The following is a 21530-nucleotide window of genomic DNA, read 5'->3' on the forward strand; positions in this document are numbered from 1 at the left end:
TCACATTCTGCAGCTGTATTTTCCCACTTTGTCACGAAGCTCTTTGGTTTTGACCCCATAAATGATAGGGTTCAGCATGGGGGGCACAAGGAGATATAGATTGGCCAAGAGGATGTGAACGTGGGCAGCAATGCCCTGACCGAACCTGTGTGTCAGGGCAGAGAAGAGCAAGGGAGTATAAGACATCAGCACCACACAGATGTGGGCTGTGCAGGTGTTGAGGGCTTTCCAGTGAGCTTTCTTGGAGGAGATCCTGAGAACGGCCCTGATGATCAGCCCGTAAGACAAGCCTATGAGTGTAAGATCTAACCCGATGTTCACAACTGTTATCACAAGGCTGTACATCCGGTTGACTGTGGTGTCCCCACACGACATCTTTACCACAGCGATGTGCTCACAGTACGTGTGGGAGATAAAGCGCTTGGCACAGAATGGCAACCTCCGCAGTAGCATGGGTTCTGGCAGAACCAAGATTACAGCTCGTATCAAACCCACTAGCCCTAGCTTAGCTATTCGTGCGTTGGTGAGGAGGGTGGCGTATCTCAGAGGGTCACATATGGCGACGTAGCGATCGAAGGCCATTATCACGAGGATGGCTGAATGCATAGCAGGAACCGCGTGGACGAAGAACATCTGGGTGAGGCAGCCATCCATAGTGATGCGTTTGAGACGGAACCAAAATATGCACAGTGCCTTCGGCATGATGCAGGTAGACATGCCAATATCTGTGAGCGCCAGCATGCAGAGCAGCAGGAACATGGGCTTGTGCAGGGTCTGCTCTTTGCTCACAACAAACAGAACCGTGACATTTCCCAATAGGCTGATGATGTAGAACGTAAAGAAAGGGATGGAAATCCAGATGTGAGCAGCTTCCAGCCCTGGGATGCCATTTAGTATGAATGTTGACATGTCGGAGGGGGTGAGGTTGAAAGCCGCCATAAGGTGGTCGAAATGCTGATCAGGCTCAGAAATGTTCAGGGTGCCTGTGAAGGGAGAGAAGCCAAGTGAGTTGGTTATGCACATCATAACTAATAACACAGTAAATAATTTATAGTTACTAACAATCTATAAAGGGGGGTGATGTCGCAATGGATGTCTGTTATAGACCACCATACCAGGAGAACGAGTCAGATGAGGCTTTATTCAGTCAATTAGGGAAAGTTTCCAGTTCACAGGACCCGGTTCTCATGGGGGACTTCAATGACCCTGACATCTGCTGGAAGAGGAATACAACAGAGAACAGATAATCCAGGAAGTTTTTGAAGAGTGTGGCGGACAATTACCTGGTGCAAATGCTGGAGCAACCAACTAGGGGCTGTGCTCCTCTTGATTTGCCACTTACAAATAGGGAAAATTTGGTAGAGGAAGTAGAATTGGGTGGCAACATAGGCGGTGATCATGAAATGTTCAAGTTCATGATCCTGAAAAAAGAAAGAAAGGAGAATAGCAGGATATGGACCATGGATTTCAGAAAAGCAGACTTTGACTCCCTCAGCTGGCTGTATTTTAAATAAACCTTATTGAAGGTGCAGAAAAAAACATCCCTATGTGCAGAAAGAATAGCAAATATGGTAGGAGCCCAGCTTAGCTTAACAAAAAGTGTTTGGTGAGCTTAAACACAAAAAAGAAGCTTACAAGAAGTGGAAGCTTGGTCAGATGACACTGGATGATAATAAAAATACTACCAAAAATGCAGGACTGAAATCAGGAAGGCCAAAGTGCAATTGGAGTTGCAGCTAGCAAAGGACGTGATAGTGAACAAGATAGGTTTCTACAGGTATGTTACCAGCAAGTGGAAGATTAGGGAAAGTGTGGGCCCCTTCAAGAAAGGGGGAGGCAACCTAGTGACAGAGGATGTGGAGTAAGCTGAGGTACCTAATGCCTTTTTTGCCTCTGTCCTCACAGACAAGGTCAGACCCCAGACTACTGCACTGGGCAGCACAGAATGGGGAGGAGATGAACATCCCTCAGTGCTGAAGGAACAGGTTCAGAACTATTTAGAAACATTGGACATACACAAGTCCATGGGGCCAGATGCAATGCATCTGAGGGTTCTGAGGAAGTTGGCTTACGTGATTTCAGAGCTATTGGCTATTATATTTGAAAGCACATGGCAACTGGGGGAGATCCCTGATGACTGGAAAAAACGCAAATATAGTGCCCATCTTCAAGAAAGGGAAGAAAGAGGATCCAGGGAATTACAAACCAGTCAGCCTCACCTCAATCCTTGGAAAAATCATGGAGCAGGTCCTCAAGGAATCCATTTTAAGGCACTTGGAAGAGAAGAAGGTGATCAGGAACAGTTAACATGGATTCACCAAGGGCAAGTCATGCTTGACCAAACTGATTGTATTCTATGAAGAGCTGACTGCCTCTATGGATGTAGGGAAGGCAGTGGATGTGATATAACTTGACTTTAGCAAAGCTTTTGATACAGTCTCCCAAAATATTCTTATCAGCAAGTTAAAGAAGTATGGGCTGGATGAATGAACTATACAATGGACAGAGATCAGGTTAGATCATCGGACTCAACAGGGAGTGATCAATGGCTCCATGTCTAGCTTGCAGCTGGTCACAATCGGAGTGCCGCAGGAGTTGGACCTGGGGCTGGTTTTGTTCAACATCTTCATTAATGATCTGGAAGATGGGGTAGATTGCACCCTCAGCAAGTTTGCGGATGACACTAAGCTGGGGGGAGTGGTAGATACCCTGGAAGGTAGGGATAGGATACAGAGGGACCTAAACAAATTGGAGGATTGAGCCAAAAGAAATCTAATGACATTCAACAGGTACTAGTGCAGAGTCCTCCACTTAGGATGGAAGAATCCCATGCAGAGCTATAGACTGGGGACCGATGGGCTAGGCAGCAGTTCTGCAGAAAAGGACCTTGGGTTAACAGTGGATAAGAATTTGGATATGAGTCAGCAGTGCTGTAGTTGTCAAGAATGGTAATAGCATATTGGGCTGCATTAGTAGGAGCATTGCCAGCAGATCGAGGGAAGTGTTTATTCCTCTCTGTATTCGGCATTGGTGAGGCTCCATATGGAGTATCGTGTCCAGTTTTGGAACCCCCATTACAAAAAGAATGTGACAAGCTGGAGATAGTCCCAAGAAGGGCAACAAAAATGAGGAGGGGGCTGGAGCACAGGACTTATGAGGAGAGGCTAGGGAAATTGGGCTTGTTTAGTCTGCAAAAGAGAAGAATGAGGAGGGATTTGATAGCATCCTTTAACTACGTGAAAGGGAGTTCCAGGGAGGATGGGGCTAGGCTGTTCTCGGTGGTGGCAGATGACAGAACAAGGAGCAACGGTCTCAAGTTGCAGGTCGGGAGGTCTAGGTTGGACATTAGGAAAAAGTTTTTCACTAGGAGGGTGGTGAAGCAGTGGAATGGGTTACCTAGGGAGGTGGTGGAATCTCCATCTTTAGTGGTTTTTAAGCTGAGGCTTGACAAAGCCCTGGCTGGGATGATATAGCTGAGGTTGGTCCTGCTTTGAGCAGGGGGTTGGACTAGATGACCTCCTGAGGTCCCTTCCAACTCTAATATTCTATGATTCTATTATTCTATAAGTGGACTCCATCTTGTTAGTTTCTTGAAGAGAGCTCTTTCCTGAAACTTGTAGTAATGAACCTGAAAATATCTTGATGAATTCTCTTTGCGTGAGTGAGGAATGTACGCTCAGGGCATAAAAAGACACCAATTTCCATCCTGCCCCTGAAGGCCTAAGAATACCTATCAACGACCCTAAAGTGCAAATTAACGACCCTAAAGTACAGAAGGATCCACCCTGGGAACAAAGAAAGTTCAGAAATAAAAAGCTCATTATGCTTGCAATTAGCTGGTAATTAACAACTATACTGAACCCAGAGGCAGCAAGATACAGCAAGGCCCATAGACTGAAATGAGAGCCAGCAAATATCAAAGATGGGTAAAAACATGGAAACTTTGGGGTCTCATTCTGTAATTGTCATCTGGAGCATTGGATTCGCGACTGACAGAGGCCTGGTTCCCTCCTTGTGCCCAGCCCAGTTGGCCACTAGGCCGGCTAGAGTAACGCATAAAAGGACTGGTCATTATATCACAGCAGCTGCAGAACTTAAGGAATGTGTGTCTGCTTTGTAGGTTTAATTTCATTTTAAATAAGAACCAAAGAATGTAGCCATGGTTGTGGAGGGTTAGCCAAAAACAGGAGAATGAAAAACGATTCTGAATTCTTTTTATTTTTGGTAACAAAATAGAGATCAGAGCTGCAGTAAAATATTAAGAAATTAAAAGGAAAGTGTCTCCTTGGAGCAAAATCAGTCTGGCTCGAGCAACGCATAAAAGGACTGGTCATTATATCACAGCAGTTTGCAGAACATTATGAATGTGTATGTGAATGTGACAGCTTTTTGATATTCTTACATGCACAATAAACGTGACATAGTGCCTTGTGCCCCTGAATAAAATCCTGCCAGTCTTTTCTTTTACAAGTATAACAGGAGAACGTGGAGACTAAAAGGAGCCAGCGCAAGTAACTCTTCCCCAAAACGACACAAAGCTTTAGTATATACCTGCCAGTTAGAAACCCAGACACAACTTCCTGCTGTTGCTTTTCCATGCTGGCAATTGCTGAAATTTTGTAACAGGGGGAGGGATGGGCTGGTTGGAGGAAGGCGTCAGAGACAATCTACTACAGTGTGTCCACATTACATTACAGCCTGAGATACCCCCTACCTCAGGAGATTGCGGGAGGCCTAGTTACATCTCTTTGGTGTGTGAATTAGGCAGGATGTCCATTCCCTATTTTGCCCTGTTTCAGGACCCTGTGCCACTGCGATCTGGATATTGCACGTCCCACCCCACACTGTGTATGCCTGGATCTCCCACAGTGAGATTTCCAACACTGCCTGGTTTCCTCTAAGTCAGAAACATGCTTTTCTTTTTACTGCATTTTGGAACCAGAGACGCAGGGGAACAGACAGAGCAGACCCCCTCGAATTTTTTACTCTAATTGTTTTGAACCTCTAAGCTGTGAGTTTAAGATTTCATCTACTCCCCTCTCAGTTCTTCTCTGGTCCGGATGAGCTAACCCATCCTTAGAGGCCGCAGGACGACTCCAGTTGAAGTCACTGGATGCTCATGACTGAAGAAAATCAGGTCTTTTATTTAAGTCCATAAACATGGGTTTAGGGTGAAATCCTGGCCCTGACAGGAGTTTTGCCATTGATCTGAATGGGACCAAGATTTCACCCTTCCTGTGTGTTGCAGGGTCGGCTGAAAAGAGAGCAACTGAGCCGGGTGGAGTGATAAGGGACGTTTATTTGGTTACAGCTTCTAATTCACTCGTTCCCGTTTGTCACGCGCATCCAACAATGTGAGCCCCGAGTTCACAACTTGACAACTTCTTATCTACTATAATATGTAAACACACACACTTCTACAGCACCCCATAAAACCCCTGTTTGGTGATATAAATGGTTATAAAATGAATATTAATGGCCAGGGGAGGTGTATAATTATTCCCGCCCCTGTGTGTTATTTCCCACAAAACGTGCATAGCAGATACATTTATCTTAACAGCAGGAATGACCATGAAGTCCCTTAATAACTAGCTACCAGGGAAGAACTGGGGGAGAGATCCTGAGCCTTCCCTAACAGGCATGCTACCTGGTAAAGAAGAGAGAACAGCCTCTGACCACATTCTTTGTCCAGGTGGTGAAGGGAGGAATGGTCTGGAGGAGGGGGAAACATAGCCTGCCCCTTACCATGATGCGTATTGGGCTGGTTTACCCTGTTCTGAACACTGCTAGAAAGTTGCTCTGGTTTGCTCTCTCCTTCCCTAACTTCAAGGCTAGAAAAGTGCTGTGGTTTACACATGATTCTTGATTGTGTAGTACATGGCCTTTTCACCTAAGTCAGGGGTCCCACAGAGCACAATTCATATCCAAAGGCTGGGCCCAACTCCCAGCCCCCCAAGAATGTGACCCAGCGCTGACATCCTTTGTCCCCGTGCCCACAGTGTGGAACTTTAGGCTCCCTACTGTGAAGATCCTGGCTTCAGGCCCTGCAGCAGCGAGAGCTATTCTGTTAGGGGGCTGAAAGAGTGTGAAAGAAGATCCCCAGTTTATGTGGCGCTCTGAGACTGGGCATGAAAGATGGGGATTTCAAAACACTGGGGCTCTGATTTTGCTTAAATCAATTATGCCAGTGTCACTGTGGAGTGAGCCACTGAAGGAAGAATGTGAGATCAGTATCTGGCCAGTCTGTAAAGCCCTTTGTGACCCATTCATGTTGTGAAATCTTGGCTATCACACGTACCCACTGCAGTGTCTTTGGCTGCATGTATTAACCTGGCAGTGAAGTTGCTGAAATGGAAAATTTGAGCAAACCAGGAAAAAAAAAATAGAGACCAAAAAAAGGAAGATACTAAGTCAGGTAGAAGGAGACAGTAAGAGACAAGGAAATGATATTTTAATATTTGTCTGAATGACTTAGAGTAAATCTTTAGCTCCCTATTTAAATCCCATGGAGTTTCTGACAATACTAAACAGTTCCAGTCTACATGCTGGAGAATTCCTGCCCAGATTGTTCTTCATTTGAACTCTTCCTGAGCCCTTAGCACTAAGTTTATTGGAAAAACAGGCAACTCACCGAAATCCCTGCTGCAGAGAGGAAATCTCCGTACTGTGACATGAAAATCAGTGTACGAATCTCACGTCTGAAAGTCACAGTGCTGGACAGGGACCTTTATGAAGTCCCTTTGCAGTCCCTGCGGAGTCTCAGGTTGGCCAGGACTCCGGGAGAATTTATTGCGCTCCATGAGCAGTGGGAACAACAGAAAACAGACCCTGGAGAATTTCAGCCTAATTTTAGTGTAAGAGGCTCCCCCGAGAGTGAAGAAATGATTCACCAATAACAAAGGTTCAGATTGTCAGGGCAAACTGAGACTTGCAGACATTCTAAAGTGGTCCTGCACTGCTAAAACCCCAGAGAGAAAAGAAGAGCCAAGGGTTAGATGCTCCAAGGAAAGCTAAAGTGCTTTGCCTGTCCAGTGTTGACTGAATCCAGAGAGTTTGTTCATCCTACAGGCTTCTATTTACCCTCACAGGACCCCATCTTTTCACCAGACAATGGGTCTGTAGATATTTGGCAAGTTCCAAGGTAACACAGACAGTGACTTCATCTCGGTAAGAGAGGGATTGGTGTCCAAAATAATGAATAGTGCAAATGTTAGGTTTCATTCATATGCAGTTGAGTGTCCAAGTCAGTTCAGCCACACTCTTGTAACAGGAGATGGGCATACATTACATACAAGCAGAATAAAATCCCCTTTCCTTAACCTCATCTCTACTCTTTGCTGAATCACAGACCAGCGGTTCTGTTGTCTCGACTTTTTGGAAAGTCTCACACAAGTATTGCAGAGTTATTGTGTGCACGACCCTGACTGTAAGTGTTAGGAACAGCTTCTGGAAATTTACCAGGAGACAATATCATGGAACTGCTCACTAAAGAAAGAATTAATGGCACAAACCCATTGCAAAGAGTATTTGGAATACTTTCTGAACCAAAAACTATTAAGTAGTAAAGTTACCCCTGCTCCTTCCTGTAAAGATACGAAGAACTCAGCTGGTGGCTTTTGATAGACATGCATGTAATAAAAGTTCGGTTTGCAATAACTGTATTATGATGGAAAGCTTTGGCCTTACATTTATAGAACTATCTGTAAGCACACACATGGAAATCCGTTCTTACCCACGTAATCTTTTATGGATGGTTTCTCAGGTTAGAGAGGAACCTAAAACGTAGCGTGTGTCATCTGGATTTCTGGATAACTTGAAAAGATTCCAGCCTCTCGGCCCTCATTCAATAGTTTGTCATCAAAGATTAGCATCTGCAACTATTAACGCCTCTGTCCTTGGGTTCATGGCTGACTGGTTCCCTTCAGGTTCTGTGATGTCAATTTGCAGCCTTTATCTGGAGTAGTGCAGGCTTTAGAAATCAGCATATACAATATTCATTTGCAGGGCTTCACTCTCTAGTACACTAGTTTTTAACATTTTTTAATTTCCAGACCCCTGCAATATTTCATATGAAGGTGTGAATACCTTTAGAAATCTAACACATAGCTTGCAAACCCTTACGGGTCCTTGGACCACAGGTTGAAAACCACTGGTCTAGTACAGACCAGAGAGGGGGCAGAGATGTAACATTGAGGGGGTTCTACAGGGCAGAAATGCTGGAGCCCTCGTCCAGTCAGGAAACAGAAATATTCCAATTGTCTTATCTGATCTCTTACCATAAAACAACACAGATCTGAATTCCTGCATTCACAATCAAGCCAGAGAATAAAAGCTTTGAACACAGATTTGCTCACTAAATTTCTAGGAGCAAATAAACCTTAGGTGGTTTGCGAACTACTCACTGATATTGCATGGGATATTCTCCAGCCTAAAGCACACTGCAACTCTGGAAATCGGACCCTGTAATATAGCAAAGGCAGAAGGCTGTAGGAAAGTGATACTATTTGCCTAATGGGAGGAGCTACTGGACCCAGAATGCAACTGAATGCTTGGGACAACAAATGAAAAAACAGGAAGGGGAGTGGGGGTCAGAGGTTTAAACGAAGGGAACCGGAAGGGGACACCGAGCAGAGAGCCCCGGACAGCACCCACTGCTCCCGAAAGGTGTCAAGGGAGCCAGCGGATGCTGCCCAGAGGAACTCTGCACGGATGCATGAACACACAAGGGAATGGAAATAGGCCCCACAATCGCAGAGCACTCCCCTGGCCAACCTCCTCTCCCTGGTCTTGTAGATGGCCAGTTTGGCCAGGGCTAGGAGGAGGTTGACGAGGAGGTCCCACAACTTCGTGGGGCCACTGATAGGGTGTGCATAAATGAACAGATGCGGGGAGAAGTGCAGCCAGAACCTCAGCAGGAGGTTCTGGAGGAACCGGAAGAGGGCTGCAACCTGGCACACTCAAGATAGACATGCGCCAGGGTGTGTCTCATGCTGCAGTAGGGGCAGGTATCAGGGTGAGGGGTGAACCGTGCCAAGTACACGCCCGTGCTCAGGGCTTCATAAAGGAGCCGCCAACTGATGTCCCCAGTGGGATGTGGGGTCATGTTGGAATACAGACTGGCCCACCGGGGGTCCTCGCCCTGTACAGGTGGTAACAGGTCCACCACTTTGTGTCAGGGCAGGATGCGAGGGCAAGGAAGTGAAGGATGTGGAGCATGAGCATGTAAAGATGAGCCCTTGGCACGGGCAGGGGCAGGGCAGACAAACAAACAAACCAGGGGCAAAACAATCAGACAAGCCAGGGAGAAGGCCACAGGTTGGGGAGCTGCAGAAGAAGCAGGGGGCAGTAACAGGGAAGGGGGGAGGGGGAAGGGAAGGGGCAGGGGTGCCCCAAAGGCTGGGGCCGGGGGGGGGGGGGCAGCAGCAGCAGCAGCAGCAGGGGAAGGGTGCTCACAGCAGCAGCAGCAGAAGACCCCCACAGCCAGCTTCCCAATAACAGTAGAAAAGGGAGTGGGGGAAGCCTCAGAATGCTCAGGGCTCTGTTCCCTGCAGTTTAGCTGAGTGTCGTTAGGGGGCAATTAGGAGCAGCTGAGGCCAATTAGAGACCAGCCAGGCGCTCCATAAAAACCCTCTGACCCAAACAGACAGGGCATGAGCTGAGAGAAGTAGGTGTGTTGTGCTAGATTATCTTATATTATCTTATATTAGTGCTGAGTTGTGAGGAAGATCAGACCAGAGTGCAGAGATTTTGTGGAGGAGTGGACTGGAGGAAGGTACCAGGCTCAAGAAGCCAGAAGGACAGAAGGAGGGGGAAAATTAGCCCAGGGGAAAAGAATTTGCAGTTGGGAACACGGTGTCAGCAGCACATAACTACTTCTCATAGGGACCCTGGGCTGGGACCCAGAGGGCTGGGTGGGCCTGGGTCCCTACCCCTTCCTCGGGGAAGATGGTGTGACTGGAGATGCCCTGGCCCCTACAAGAAACAGAAGCGTGAGACCCTCTAGGGTGGAACTGGCTGTTTGCCACAGACCCGTTGATAAATCCTGACTCAGGGCATCGGGGTTTTCACACTCTGAGCTCCCTTTCAATCTGGGGTTTCTGTGTCCCCCATAATGATCCCCTATAGACCACGGGCACATGAAGTGGAGGGTCCCCCAGTTGCCTAGTGCTGCCTGCTTTCCAGCTCCTGTCACTGAGTCACAGCCACAGCCCAGCAGAGTCAGGTGCTGCTGCACAGAACATCTGCACATGTCAACAGCTGGCAGCCTTTGCCCTTCCCTTCTTTGTTTGAAAGATTTAAAGACTGAAAAACTGCCAACATAAAGACACAGAAACCTGCCAACATACCCAATGCCTGCAAGAAGGGGAGCAGCTGCCAACAGAGGTCTGCACCCTAACGGAGAAGGAGTCAGCAGAGAGCTTGCACAGGCAGCAGGCAGTGTCTGCTCAGACAGGCTGCAACTGTCCTTATGAAGCATGTTTGCCCATTTCCTTGCAGGCCACTTGTCTACCTGGGACCCTCAGCTGATTGGTTCAGTGTGTGCCAGCTTTAACCCTGTCATGGCCAATGGCAAACTGCAGGAAGCCCAATCCCAGTGGATGCTCGGGGATGCCACCATATTGGAAAGCAGCACAAGCCCTGCCACAGGCTCTGTTCCTGCAATCCAGGCTGTCAGCGCTGTGCGTACGGCTCAGAGGAGTCACAGGGCTTCCTCGAAAGCAGCCGAGTGGTACTGATGATACTGTTACAGCTGTAATCTTGCTGCAATACAGTAAATCAGACTAATAGTAGTTATATAGGGTCAGATTTCTCCCCGGCACTCCCCTTTCCTGCAATACAAACCCAGGGTGCAGGTTGGTGAAGGGAGATTCCACACAGCTCCTACCTGGAAATTTCCCTTAGATTGTTCCAGGAGGGGATGTCCCTTCCCTTCTCCCTGGGGAATACAGGGGGGGACCCAAATCCATGGATCCCCAAAGTTACTCACAGATCTCAGTGATCCCCTGATAGCCAGGCCCTCCCACCAACAATGTCTGTGCCTCCACAACTGCTCTAAGCTTCTCTCCAGCTCCCTGGGAGCACAGGTTTATCAGAGGTGTGTTACCGGGGCCTGTCACAGTAGCCACTGCCCATGGGATCTGCTGAAGGGGCTGTTGTATGGGTGGAGGGGGCTGCATGGAGATGGGAAGGCTGACTAGAGAAGCTGGTGAGGTATAGACTGGGCTGGAGGTTTAGACCTTTCCAAACCCAGAATGCAGCCATAGACTCAGCCAGTGCCACCTTCATTTCTGAGCAGAAGGAAATGAAAAGCCAGCAATCTCTCTTAGGGTAGGGTAGTTGGGTAGGGCCATAGCAACTGAAATTTCAGTGGTAAATGATCAATCTTCTATGAAAATACGTCCCCAAAAAGGATGAAAAGGAAACATTTTACTGTGGGTCAAAATTTTTCATGGGTAAGATCCTCTGTTTTCCAGACCAGGTTTGCTCAATCCATGAGCCTCTCTCACTCGTGTTTCTGGACCACACACCTCTGGTCACCCAGACCTGGGTATTGTAATGGCAGAGCACTTCTCTGTTGGCCTGATGGAGGATCAGTCAGGCCAAACTGGAGAGGTGTTCCAACCCCATGCGCCCACTGGCAACTCCACTAACCCATTCAAACTTGACCTACTGGCTTTCCTCAGCTTTAATGATACAACCAATGCTACAATTCCTGAGAACAGGTACAATGAGCACAGAAGGAACGCCAGCCAGACATGGACTGCTTTGAGACCTGGGACGCCAGTCAAGATGAGGGTGGAAGCAATGAAGCTGCTGCTGTAGGAAGCTGATGTGTGAGGTGTGATGCTATTGTCCAGCTGCTTTTAAGAAGCCTGCAATGAAAACGATTTTAGTTATCAGTATCACACTGAGTGTATCAGAATCAGTCCCTCGTCTCTCTAGGGAGTTTATAGTCTGCAAATATTTCCCAGTGCATTGCATCAGTACTGGCAGCTGTAGGCCCTCATATTGGAACGTTAGGTATTAGGTCTCTAGCTTGCAAGAGCTCATTGCGGGATAGAGGACACATTCCTTTTTCCTTTGTATGCTGCCAAGAAAACTATTGGCATTATTCAAGATGGAAATCTGAGACACCGAAGGCTCAAGGCTTTCATTTTCCATTGGCCAGTGATTTGTGGGATGCATCCACATTAAATGATATTAAGGCTAGAAAGGTCCATCACAATCATCTATACTGAGCTTGTGCAAGACACAGACGAGAGTGTTTTACTCAAGGAATTTTGGGGCTGAACCCAGTGCCTTGTGGATCAACTAGAGCAGATCTTTTAAATCTGGTCTGCAGAATTGCCAGCCCCATTAAAAAATTATGGGTCACAGCCCCAAAAATCAAGGGATAGTTTTATAATAACCAATTTTTAAAATATATGTATTTAGGGTTCTTTTTCATTTGCCTCTGGTTTTGAAGCCCTTTCGACGCACCTGCTTCATCTTTTCTGACATTTCTGCAACTTACTTCTTTAAAAAAACTTTTAAAAATAAATTGGAAAGCTGAGATTCCCATGCACATTCTGGATCCCATAAGTTGGGACTTTAAGAAAAACAGGAAATAGTGTGAGACTCCCACTCAAATCACAAGAGTGGTTGGCGCTGCTGGCCGCATCTGAAGCTGAGCACTCAAGACGAAGGTACCAAGGGTTAGTTATTGGACATTTTTGGTCACACAGGCCATGAGTGGCAGAGACAAATTTTCTGTGTCCTGTGGGACACACTGCCTCCTGTTTTAGAGACAGCATTATGCCATAGACAGCCAGACTTAACGACTGGTTTGCAGATTCCCTGCATGCCTCAGACACAGCTCATAGCTTCTCCTCCTCATGTCCAGGAATGACACATGCACACACAGATAAGCAAGGACATACACATTCCTAATAAACATGGGCGTGATTCAACCCCTGTTCCAAATGCCTGCAACTATCTCTATATTGGACCGCACCAACCCAGAACCAGCTGCCCCCAAACTTTGCAATGGATGTTGGAGATTTTGATCCAGGGTCTCAGGTCTGTCTCCACCTCTACAGTGATTCTTCTTGTTCCTGGAGCATGTGGGGGATCAGGGTCAGACTCATGGGCTGCCCAGCAGGGCTCTGGGAGGCCAGGCCACATACTCCAGATCCTTCGCTCTCTCTTACAGCACATCCCGATTCCCCTCTGAATGCAGAACTGTGGGAGGAGCCCAGCACCCCTCGTAAAATGACATTGTGCTAATGACAATCCTCATCACCAAGGGGTGTTGGAAAGACGTCAGGTTCTACAGCTAATGCCCCAGATCAGCCTGAGAGGGCACACAGAGCTGACATCTATCAAAGGCACTGAGCTATGGCCCCAAATACCGTAGCATGTGAGCACCTCACAACCTTTAACCTGTTTACAATACAACACCCTGTGCGGTCAGGCAGTGCTATTTACACCACTGTACAAATTCAGAAATGCACAGAGCCCACGGCCAGACAGCAGCGTTGTGAGGCTCTGGTCTGACAGCCTATATAGCACCGGCCAGAGAACATCCCCAAAATAATGCCTAAAGCAGAGCTTTTAGAAAATCAGCCAGTCTTGACTTAAAAATTGTCAGTCATAAAGACTCCACCATGACACTTGGTACATTTTTCTCACCGTAGAATATAAAAAGAATAGTTAATGGGCTTGTGCTTTAAGATAGAATAGTAAAGTTTGGTGGAAACATGAACAGGCAAAGAAGGGGCTGGAAGGACCTAATAAGGGCTGTCTGGATGCTAGCACAGCACAAATAGAGGGCGAAGCTGACCACACTCGGCTGAGTGACACCTGGAAATGACCACAAGTCATGATGACTAAGCAGAAATGCCCACTAATTATGTCACATGATGAGGCAAGCTGAAAAAGTAAATTAATCAGCTTGATCAGCTTGAGGGTATTTAAACCCCAAAAGTCAATCACACTTTGGACTGCAGCCTGCTGGGATCCTCGGTAGCTGGATTGAGGCCTTCTATGAACCAGCAGCGTCCAAGGGACGGCTAATACTTCTTAGAGTCGACTCTGCCCAAGGGGCTTAGGGAAAGAAGTGCTTTTGGTAAAGTATGAAAGTACAGTTGTTTTAAGATAATTGAAAGTTTACAAATGACCATCTGTCTGTAAGCACAAGAGAGTAGATAATAGAATTGTGTACTATGAAAAATGATTACATATATGGTAAAATATTAGGCCTCTGTATTTTTATTTGGTTTCTTGTCTGTTGCAGTTATGTTTGCATACTTTATCTTCTATTGTGTAAAAAAATAAGTAATATTTCTTCAATCAAAGCTTTGTTCGCATGCTTGTTCAGTCACCTCTGTCCCCCGGTTGAGGCAACTGCTCTGTTTCCGGAACCCCACAACCCTGGACCAAGAGCCTTGCAGGCTGCTTTGAGTCCACACTCACTACTCCCCTGTTTAAAATCTGTGCTTTATTTCCAGCTTCCACCCATTGGATTGTGTTATAACTTTCTGTGCCAGATTGACGGGCCCGTTGTTAAACATTTGTTCCTTGTGCAAGTACTTACAGACTGTGATCAAGTCACCCCTTAACCTCTTTGTTCAGCTAAATAGATGGAGCACCCTGAGTCTCCCTCTAGAAGGCATGTTTTCTGATCCTTTGATCGTTGTTGTAGCATTTCTCTAACCCCTCTCTAATTTATCAACATCCTTCTTGAATTGTTGACTCCAGAACTGGACACAATATTCCAGCAGCTATCGCCGTAGTGCCAAACACCGAGATAAAATAACCTCTCTACTCCTCATCAAGATTCCCTTGAAAGTACATCCCTCATCACATTAGCTTTTTTTGGCCATAGCATCACACTGGGGGCCCATGTTCAGTTGATTTTCCACCATAATCCCCAGGTCTTTTTCAGAGTCACTGCTTCCAGGATAGTGTCCCCAAGCCTGCATTCCTTGACGCTAGATGTATACCTTTACTTTTAGCCGTACTAAAATCCATATTACACAGGCACAGAGGGACTGAGTGAGTTGCCCGAGGTCATAGAAGAAGGCTGTGGAAGAGCATGGAACTGAAACCAGTTCCTCGGAGTCTCAGGGTAGCACTTCAACCTCTGATCCATCCTTCTCTCTGGGGACTAATCTGGGGAGGGGGCTCCTGGCAGCTCAGCATGCTACATTAACAACCATTCTCCTAGTAAGACAGGCTCTCCTTTAACCTGACCACCCCTGGGGCCCTTCTCTGCATAGGAGTCAGTCTGAATTCATGTTTCTTGAATATCAGTGACCACAATTTCTTTCAGTTTTCTGAAGGAGGGCTCGCCAGTTCCTTGTATAAGGCTTTCAATACTTCCCTGTCTCACATGATACATTTTAGGAACTCGTTTGCATTGTTCACAGCCCCATTAGAATGGTGACTCACAGTCAAGATGGAACTGACTAACACACCCAGCTCTTTCTCCTCCTCTGTTGTTTCCAACTAACCATGTCTATATAAACAGGGGTGCAGGGAGTAGAGGCAGGGAGGTGATTTTACTTCTCTAGGTGGCACTAGTGAGACCAGTGCTGGAATTCTGCATTCAGGTCCAGGTGCCCAAAATTTGTATTAAAAATAATGGAAAAACTGGAGAGGATGCAGAATGACCTACAAAGAAATTTGGATGAGCTAAGCAGGTTCATCTTTCGAAGTCTGTCATTGTAAGTCATTTTCTCCAGCTCTTCAAAAGAAGACTGAGGGCTGACTTGCTTACATTATACAAGTACCGTCACAGGGACATAATTCCAAGTCCTAAGGGGCTCTTTAATTTAGAAGAAAAAGGTATAACAAGAACCTGTAAAATGAAGGCACGCAACTTACATGTGGAAATTAGTCACACATTTTTCACAGTGAGGTTGATTAACCAGAGGAACAAACTCCCAAGCGAGGTGGTGAAATCTCCTGATACTTCCAAATGAAGTCTGGATGTCTTCCTGGAAGATCTGCTTTAGAGATGAACACAAGTTAAGCTTTAGTCAAACCCAAATTATTAGGCTTGTTAAAGGAGTGAATGGTGGAAATTCTGCAGTCTGTGATACACAGGAGGTCAGACTAGATGATAAAATGGCCCCTTATGGTCTTAACTTCTAAGAATCGTTGTCTTGAGTGCATCGTTATCTTAGATACCAATTTAAAAGTTACTCCTCTGAATGCTTAACGGCATTCAACAAAAAGATACTCCGGTCAAGAAGAATCGGGTTTCTCACAGTACAACCGGAACATATGGTCTCGATACCATCTAAATCAGGTATTTTCCTGTCTTGGAGTGGAATTTCACAATTGTCCCCCTCCTCGAGCTGGGTACAATACCCTATCTATGTATGCCAAAATGCTTATCACCATTCAGGTCAAACTGGACATCAGAGTCTCTTCCCTTTAGATGCTTCTGACCAGAGCTGTACAGTCACCACCAGCCTCCTTAAAACAAGTGGCTTTATTAGCAAACAGCACAAAGAATTACAGAAAATGGTTTTAAAATAACAAGCAGCTGTCACATGTCTGCATTCATCTATCTCATGCACCACTACAGGCTAAGTTAGACAGGCTTTGTTCTGGAGATACAGGAACAGAACAGGCCCAAGGGAAGACAAGGAGCTCTTGGGACCCAGCCTGGTTTTCCTGTGTCTCTGAGAGAGCACCTTCCCATTTGTTTGCCCCTTTCTTGAGGAAGCAGCCTTTTCTCAAAGCCTCCCCGTGTGAGCCTGGGCCATGTCACCATCGTGCTCAGGTCTGTCCGTGTTACAGGTCCAAGGGGTGAAGCTGACCTTTGTCCTGAGACTACTTTCTCCCCGCCAGCCCATCTAAGATGATGTCCCCGTGGCTGTTGCTCCATTTTTTGGCAGTTAGACCCATTCAGCCCCAATGACTTGAGAACACTAGTTTGGTGCATGGCTTGAAACCTTTGGCTTCCCCTTGACACTCCAACCCTTACCTTAGAGATCCAGTACCTAAAACTCACTGTGTGGAGGAGATCCACAGTCACTCCTGAGCACCCCACACCTGCCCCAGGCACCCAGGGGCTGGACTCACTAGGATTCCCAGAGACCACCTGTCACAGGATGCTGTGGTAAGGCTGTGGCCTCTGACAGCCAAATGTCAGGGGTGTTGCTCTTTGGATCACTGGAAGACCTGATCTTAGAGTCTCCCCCAGCCTCCTCACAGTAACTGAGCACGTTGAATGTATTTATCCTCTCATCACCTCTGTGAGGCACGGCAGGGCACGGAAGGGCAGGGCAGGGCAGGGCAGGGCAGGGCTATTACTCACTTCTGTAGAGGCTCAGAGACAGTTGGGGGCTTGTCCATGGTCACACAGGGCAAGGGAATCAGATACAGCTCTCCTGAAATGCAGAGAAGAGCCGAAACCACTGGACCTGCCTTCCAGTTCGAATTGATGTTTTCTTGCTGTCCCAGAGCTGCCCCCTGTGCTGTGGTCATGAAAGGACACTTCACTTTACAAACACCCTAATTATCCTCACACGAATGGGTTTTGTTTTCACGCTGTACACAATTGGGTTCATCAGAGGCGGGATCAGCGAATAGATGTTGCCCAGGACATTCTGAACCAAGGGAGAAGAGCTTTTCACAAATCTGTATATCACTGACAAGCCAATTCCTGGCAGGTAGGAAAGCAGGACGACGCAGATGTGCGAGACGCAGGTGTTCAGGGCTTTGAGGCGCTCCGCATGGGACGCGATGCTCAGCACTGTTTTGAGTATCATCACATAAGATAGGAGGATGAGCAGCAAGTCCAACCCCACTGAAGAGACTGTTACAAAGAAGCCATAGATGATATTCACTCTGATATCAGAACAAGCCATTGTCATGACCTCCTGGTGGAGGCAGTAGGAATGGGAGAGGATGTTCGCTTGACAGTATCGGTACTGTTTCAGGAGAATAAGCATTGGGAAATTTGGAAACACCCCTCTTAGCAGAGACACCAGTCCCATCTTGGCTACTCTCGGCAGGGTTAAGATGGAAGCATATCTCAGCGGGTTACAGATTGCCACAAAGCGGTCAAAGGCCATGCACAAGAGCACGGAGGATTCAGTGAATATAAGTGAATGGATGAAGAACAGCTGGGCAAAACAGGCATCATGGCTGATTTCCCTAGAGTTAAACCAGAATATGCCTAGTGTTGTTGGCATGGTGGATATGATTAAGCCAACATCTGTGACAGCCAACATGGAAAGGAAAAGGTACATGGGCTCATGGAGTGTTGGATCTGTTTTTATAATGAACAGAATGAGTGAATTTCCTAATACTGAAGTAACGTATATTAAGAAGATGGGGATAGAAATCCAGACATGGATGTTTTCCTGCCCAAATATTCCAGTGAGAAGGAACACTGCAGGTTGGAATTTGGTGTCATTGACAGCTGACATGATGCACTGGGCAGGTCCGAGGCGTTTTGAATTTTACTTCCTGAAAGGAAAAATAAGAGGAGACTAGATGATAGTTAATGAAACATCATTCTGCTCTTAGTGCAAGACTTCTAGGAGCCCAACTACAGAGGATGATCAAATACAGTCTCGGATTTACACTACCAATAGGAAGAGAGGCATTGCCAGACTGTATCGGACCCATAGTTCATCTAGCTCAGTATCCAGTGGCCAGTACCAGATGCTTCCAAGGAAGGTAGAAGAAGCCCTGCAATAGACAGCTGTGAGACAACCTGCTCCCAGACAAAGTTTCCTTCTGAAAGTTGCTAGTTAGACATATTTCTTGATGTAAATCAGGAAAGTTAATAGCTCCCCCAAGACTTTTAATAAAAATCCTCATTACTGTAATTGGCCAGGTTGTGACTTTGAGGAACATTGTCTTCAACAGTATCACTCCAGATTTACATGTGTAAATTTGATCAGAACCGGGCTTTATTTACTTTCACCTACACAAAAGTTCCCAGTGATACACTCTGACCCTATGAATTGCTCCAAGAAAACCTAAAATGCTTGGCCAATGTTGACTGAATCCAGAGAGGTTGATCATACTACAGGCTTCTATTTACCCTCACAAGACCAAATCCTCTCCCCAGACAAGGGTTCTGTAGATATTTGGCAAGTTCCAAGCTAATACAGACAGTTACTTCATCTCGGCAGGAGAGGGGTCAGCATCACTAATAGTGAATAGTGCAAACATTCGATTGCATGCATGTGCAGTTTAGTGTGCAAGTTAGTTCATTTGTAACAGGTAATGGGCATAAATTACACACAAGCACTATATAATTCCCTTTCCTGAACCCCATCTTTACTCTTTGCTGAAACGTAGACCAGCGGTTCTGTTGTCTCGACTTTTTGGAAAGTCTCACAAGTATTGCAGAGTTATTGTGTGCACGACCCTGAATGTAAGTGTTAGAAACAGCTTCTGGTAATTTACCAGGTGATAATATCATGCAACCGCTCACTGAAGAAAGAATTAATATCACAAACCCATTGCAAAGTATATCTTCAATAATTTCAAAAGCACAGGCTATTAAGTAGTAAAGTTATCCCTCCTCCTTCCTGTAGAGATTCCAGCAACTCTGCTGGTGGCTTTCAATAGACATCCATGTAATGAAAGCTTGGTTTGTAATAATTGTATTATGATGAGAAGATTTTGCATTACATTTATAGAACTAACTGTAAGCAAACACCTGTAAACCCATTCTTTCCACCTAATCTTCTTTCAGGGATGATTGCTCTCCTTAGAGGGGGATCTAAAACGGAGCGTGTGTCATCTGGATTTCTGCAAACTTGGGAAATCCTCTGCAACTATTAGCTCCTCTATCCTGGGATTCATAGCTGACTGGTTCCCCTTAAGGTCTGTGTTGTCAATCTGTAGCCTTTATCCAGAGTGATACAGTCCTTGGAATAAGCATATATGATAATAATTTCCTGGGCTGTCACACTCTAGTACACTGGTTTTTAACTTTTTTTCAGTTCCAGACCCCTACAAAATTTCAAATAACTGTTGAGGTATAGACTGTGTGGGAGGTTTAGACCTTTCCAAACCCAGAGTGAAGCAATACACAAGTGCGCTGCCAGGGATTGTCTAGATATCACTTAGTCCTGTCATGAGTGCAGGGAACTGGGCTAAATGATTCTATGTACAGACTGTTATTTTAAAACTCTTTTCTTCTCTCATGTGATGCTTTATTCCTACAGTTCAGATTAAACAATACTTTGGTTCAGGAAGGCTGGCTGGTCATTTTTTCCATCACAGGTCACAGATTCCCAAACGGAAGAAACAGAGGGATGGAACCTGCTGCTCCTGGGCAAACCAGTTTGACTCTCAATGTAGTGTAGCCCAGGACCCAGCCTGAGGGTGGGAAAATGGTGGGATTCCACACCACCAGAGGGAAAGGGACGAGGCCGACATCTGGCACTCTGAGACCAGAGGGGAGACACAGATGCAGGTTGCCTGTAACTTTGAGTAGGTTCCACAGGGCAAAAATGCTGGACCCCTCATCCAGACAGGAAACACAAATATTCCATGTGCCTTATGTGACCTGTTACCACAAAGCAACACAGCTCTGAATTCCTGCATTCAATAGAGCCAGAGAATAAAAACATTGAACATGTATTTGCTCATTAAATTTCCAGGAGCAAATAGACCTAGTCTCCATTGCATAGCACACACATTCTGCACCTCCGGAAATGGGACCCATTGAGAAATCCTGACTCGGGGCATCGGCGTTTTTACAATACTTAGATGGGCACATGGAGTGAAGGGTCCCCCATCTACCTAGTGCTGCATGTTCTCCAGCCCCTCTCACTGAGTCACACCCACAGCCCAGCAGAGTCAGCTGCCGCTGCACAGAACATCTGCCCATCTCAACAGCTGGCAGCCTTTACCCTTCCCTTGGTGTTTGAAAGATTTAAAGACAGAGAAACCTGCCAACATACCCAATACCTGCGAGAAGGAGAGCAGTTGCCAGGAGAGATCTGCACCTTAACAGAGAAGGAGTCAGTGGAGAGCTTGCACAGGCAGCAGGCAGTGTCTGCTCAGACAGGGTGGAACTGTCCTTATGAAGCATATTTGCCCATTTCCTTGGGGGCCATTTGACCACCTGGGACCCTCAGCTGATTGGTTCAGTGTGTGCCAGCTTTGACCCTGTCATGGCCAAAGGGAAACTTCAGGAAGCCCAATCCCAGGGGATGCTCGGTGATGCCACCACACTGGACAGCAGCAGAAGCCCTCCCACAGGCTCTATTCCAGCAATCCAGGCTGTCAGTGCTGTGCGAATGGCTCAGAGGAGTCACAGGGCTTCCTCGAAGGCAGCCGAGTGGTACTGATGATGCTGTTACAGCTGTAATCTTGCTGCAATCCAATGCAATAGAGTAATAATATTTCTGCAAGGTCAGATTTCTCTCCGGCTGCTCTACACTCCACTGGAGCTGGTGGGGAACAGGCCATAGAATCAAACTCCTGTAACTGGCTCCTTGCTATCCCCGCTCTCCACAGCGCAGGGGGCAGCTCTGGGGAGGAGAGAATCCAGTCAGTCCTGT

The 21530-nt window shown here is 46.5% G+C and overlaps 2 protein-coding genes across 2 annotated transcripts; both read right to left on the minus strand.

The window, feature by feature from the left end:
* LOC137159295 (olfactory receptor 52P1-like) lies at nt 1-975 on the minus strand. Its single transcript, XM_067557452.1, has one exon. It carries the CDS (start codon nt 937-939, stop codon nt 1-3), a length of 939 nt encoding a protein of 312 aa, XP_067413553.1. The 5' UTR covers nt 940-975.
* A 16517-nt stretch (nt 976-17492) lies between these two features.
* Nucleotides 17493-18428, minus strand: LOC137159296 (olfactory receptor 51G2-like). The gene has a single exon (XM_067557453.1). It carries the CDS (start codon nt 18426-18428, stop codon nt 17493-17495), a length of 936 nt encoding a protein of 311 aa, XP_067413554.1.
* Nucleotides 18429-21530: the final 3102 nt, after the last annotated feature.

The sequence above is a fragment of the Emydura macquarii genome, unplaced genomic scaffold (assembly GCF_026122565.2).
Source record: "Emydura macquarii macquarii isolate MOO-44397 ecotype Brisbane River unplaced genomic scaffold, CSIRO-AGI_Emac_v2 contig_1836, whole genome shotgun sequence".
Classification (NCBI taxonomy): Eukaryota; Metazoa; Chordata; order Testudines; family Chelidae; genus Emydura; species Emydura macquarii.

Bases quoted from the DNA above. Each gene is read 5' to 3' on its own strand.
- LOC137159295 (XM_067557452.1), bottom strand. From the start codon at position 939: ATGGCGGCTTTCAACCTCACCCCCTCCGACATGTCAACATTCATACTA.
- LOC137159296 (XM_067557453.1), bottom strand. From the start codon at position 18,428: ATGTCAGCTGTCAATGACACCAAATTCCAACCTGCAGTGTTCCTTCTC.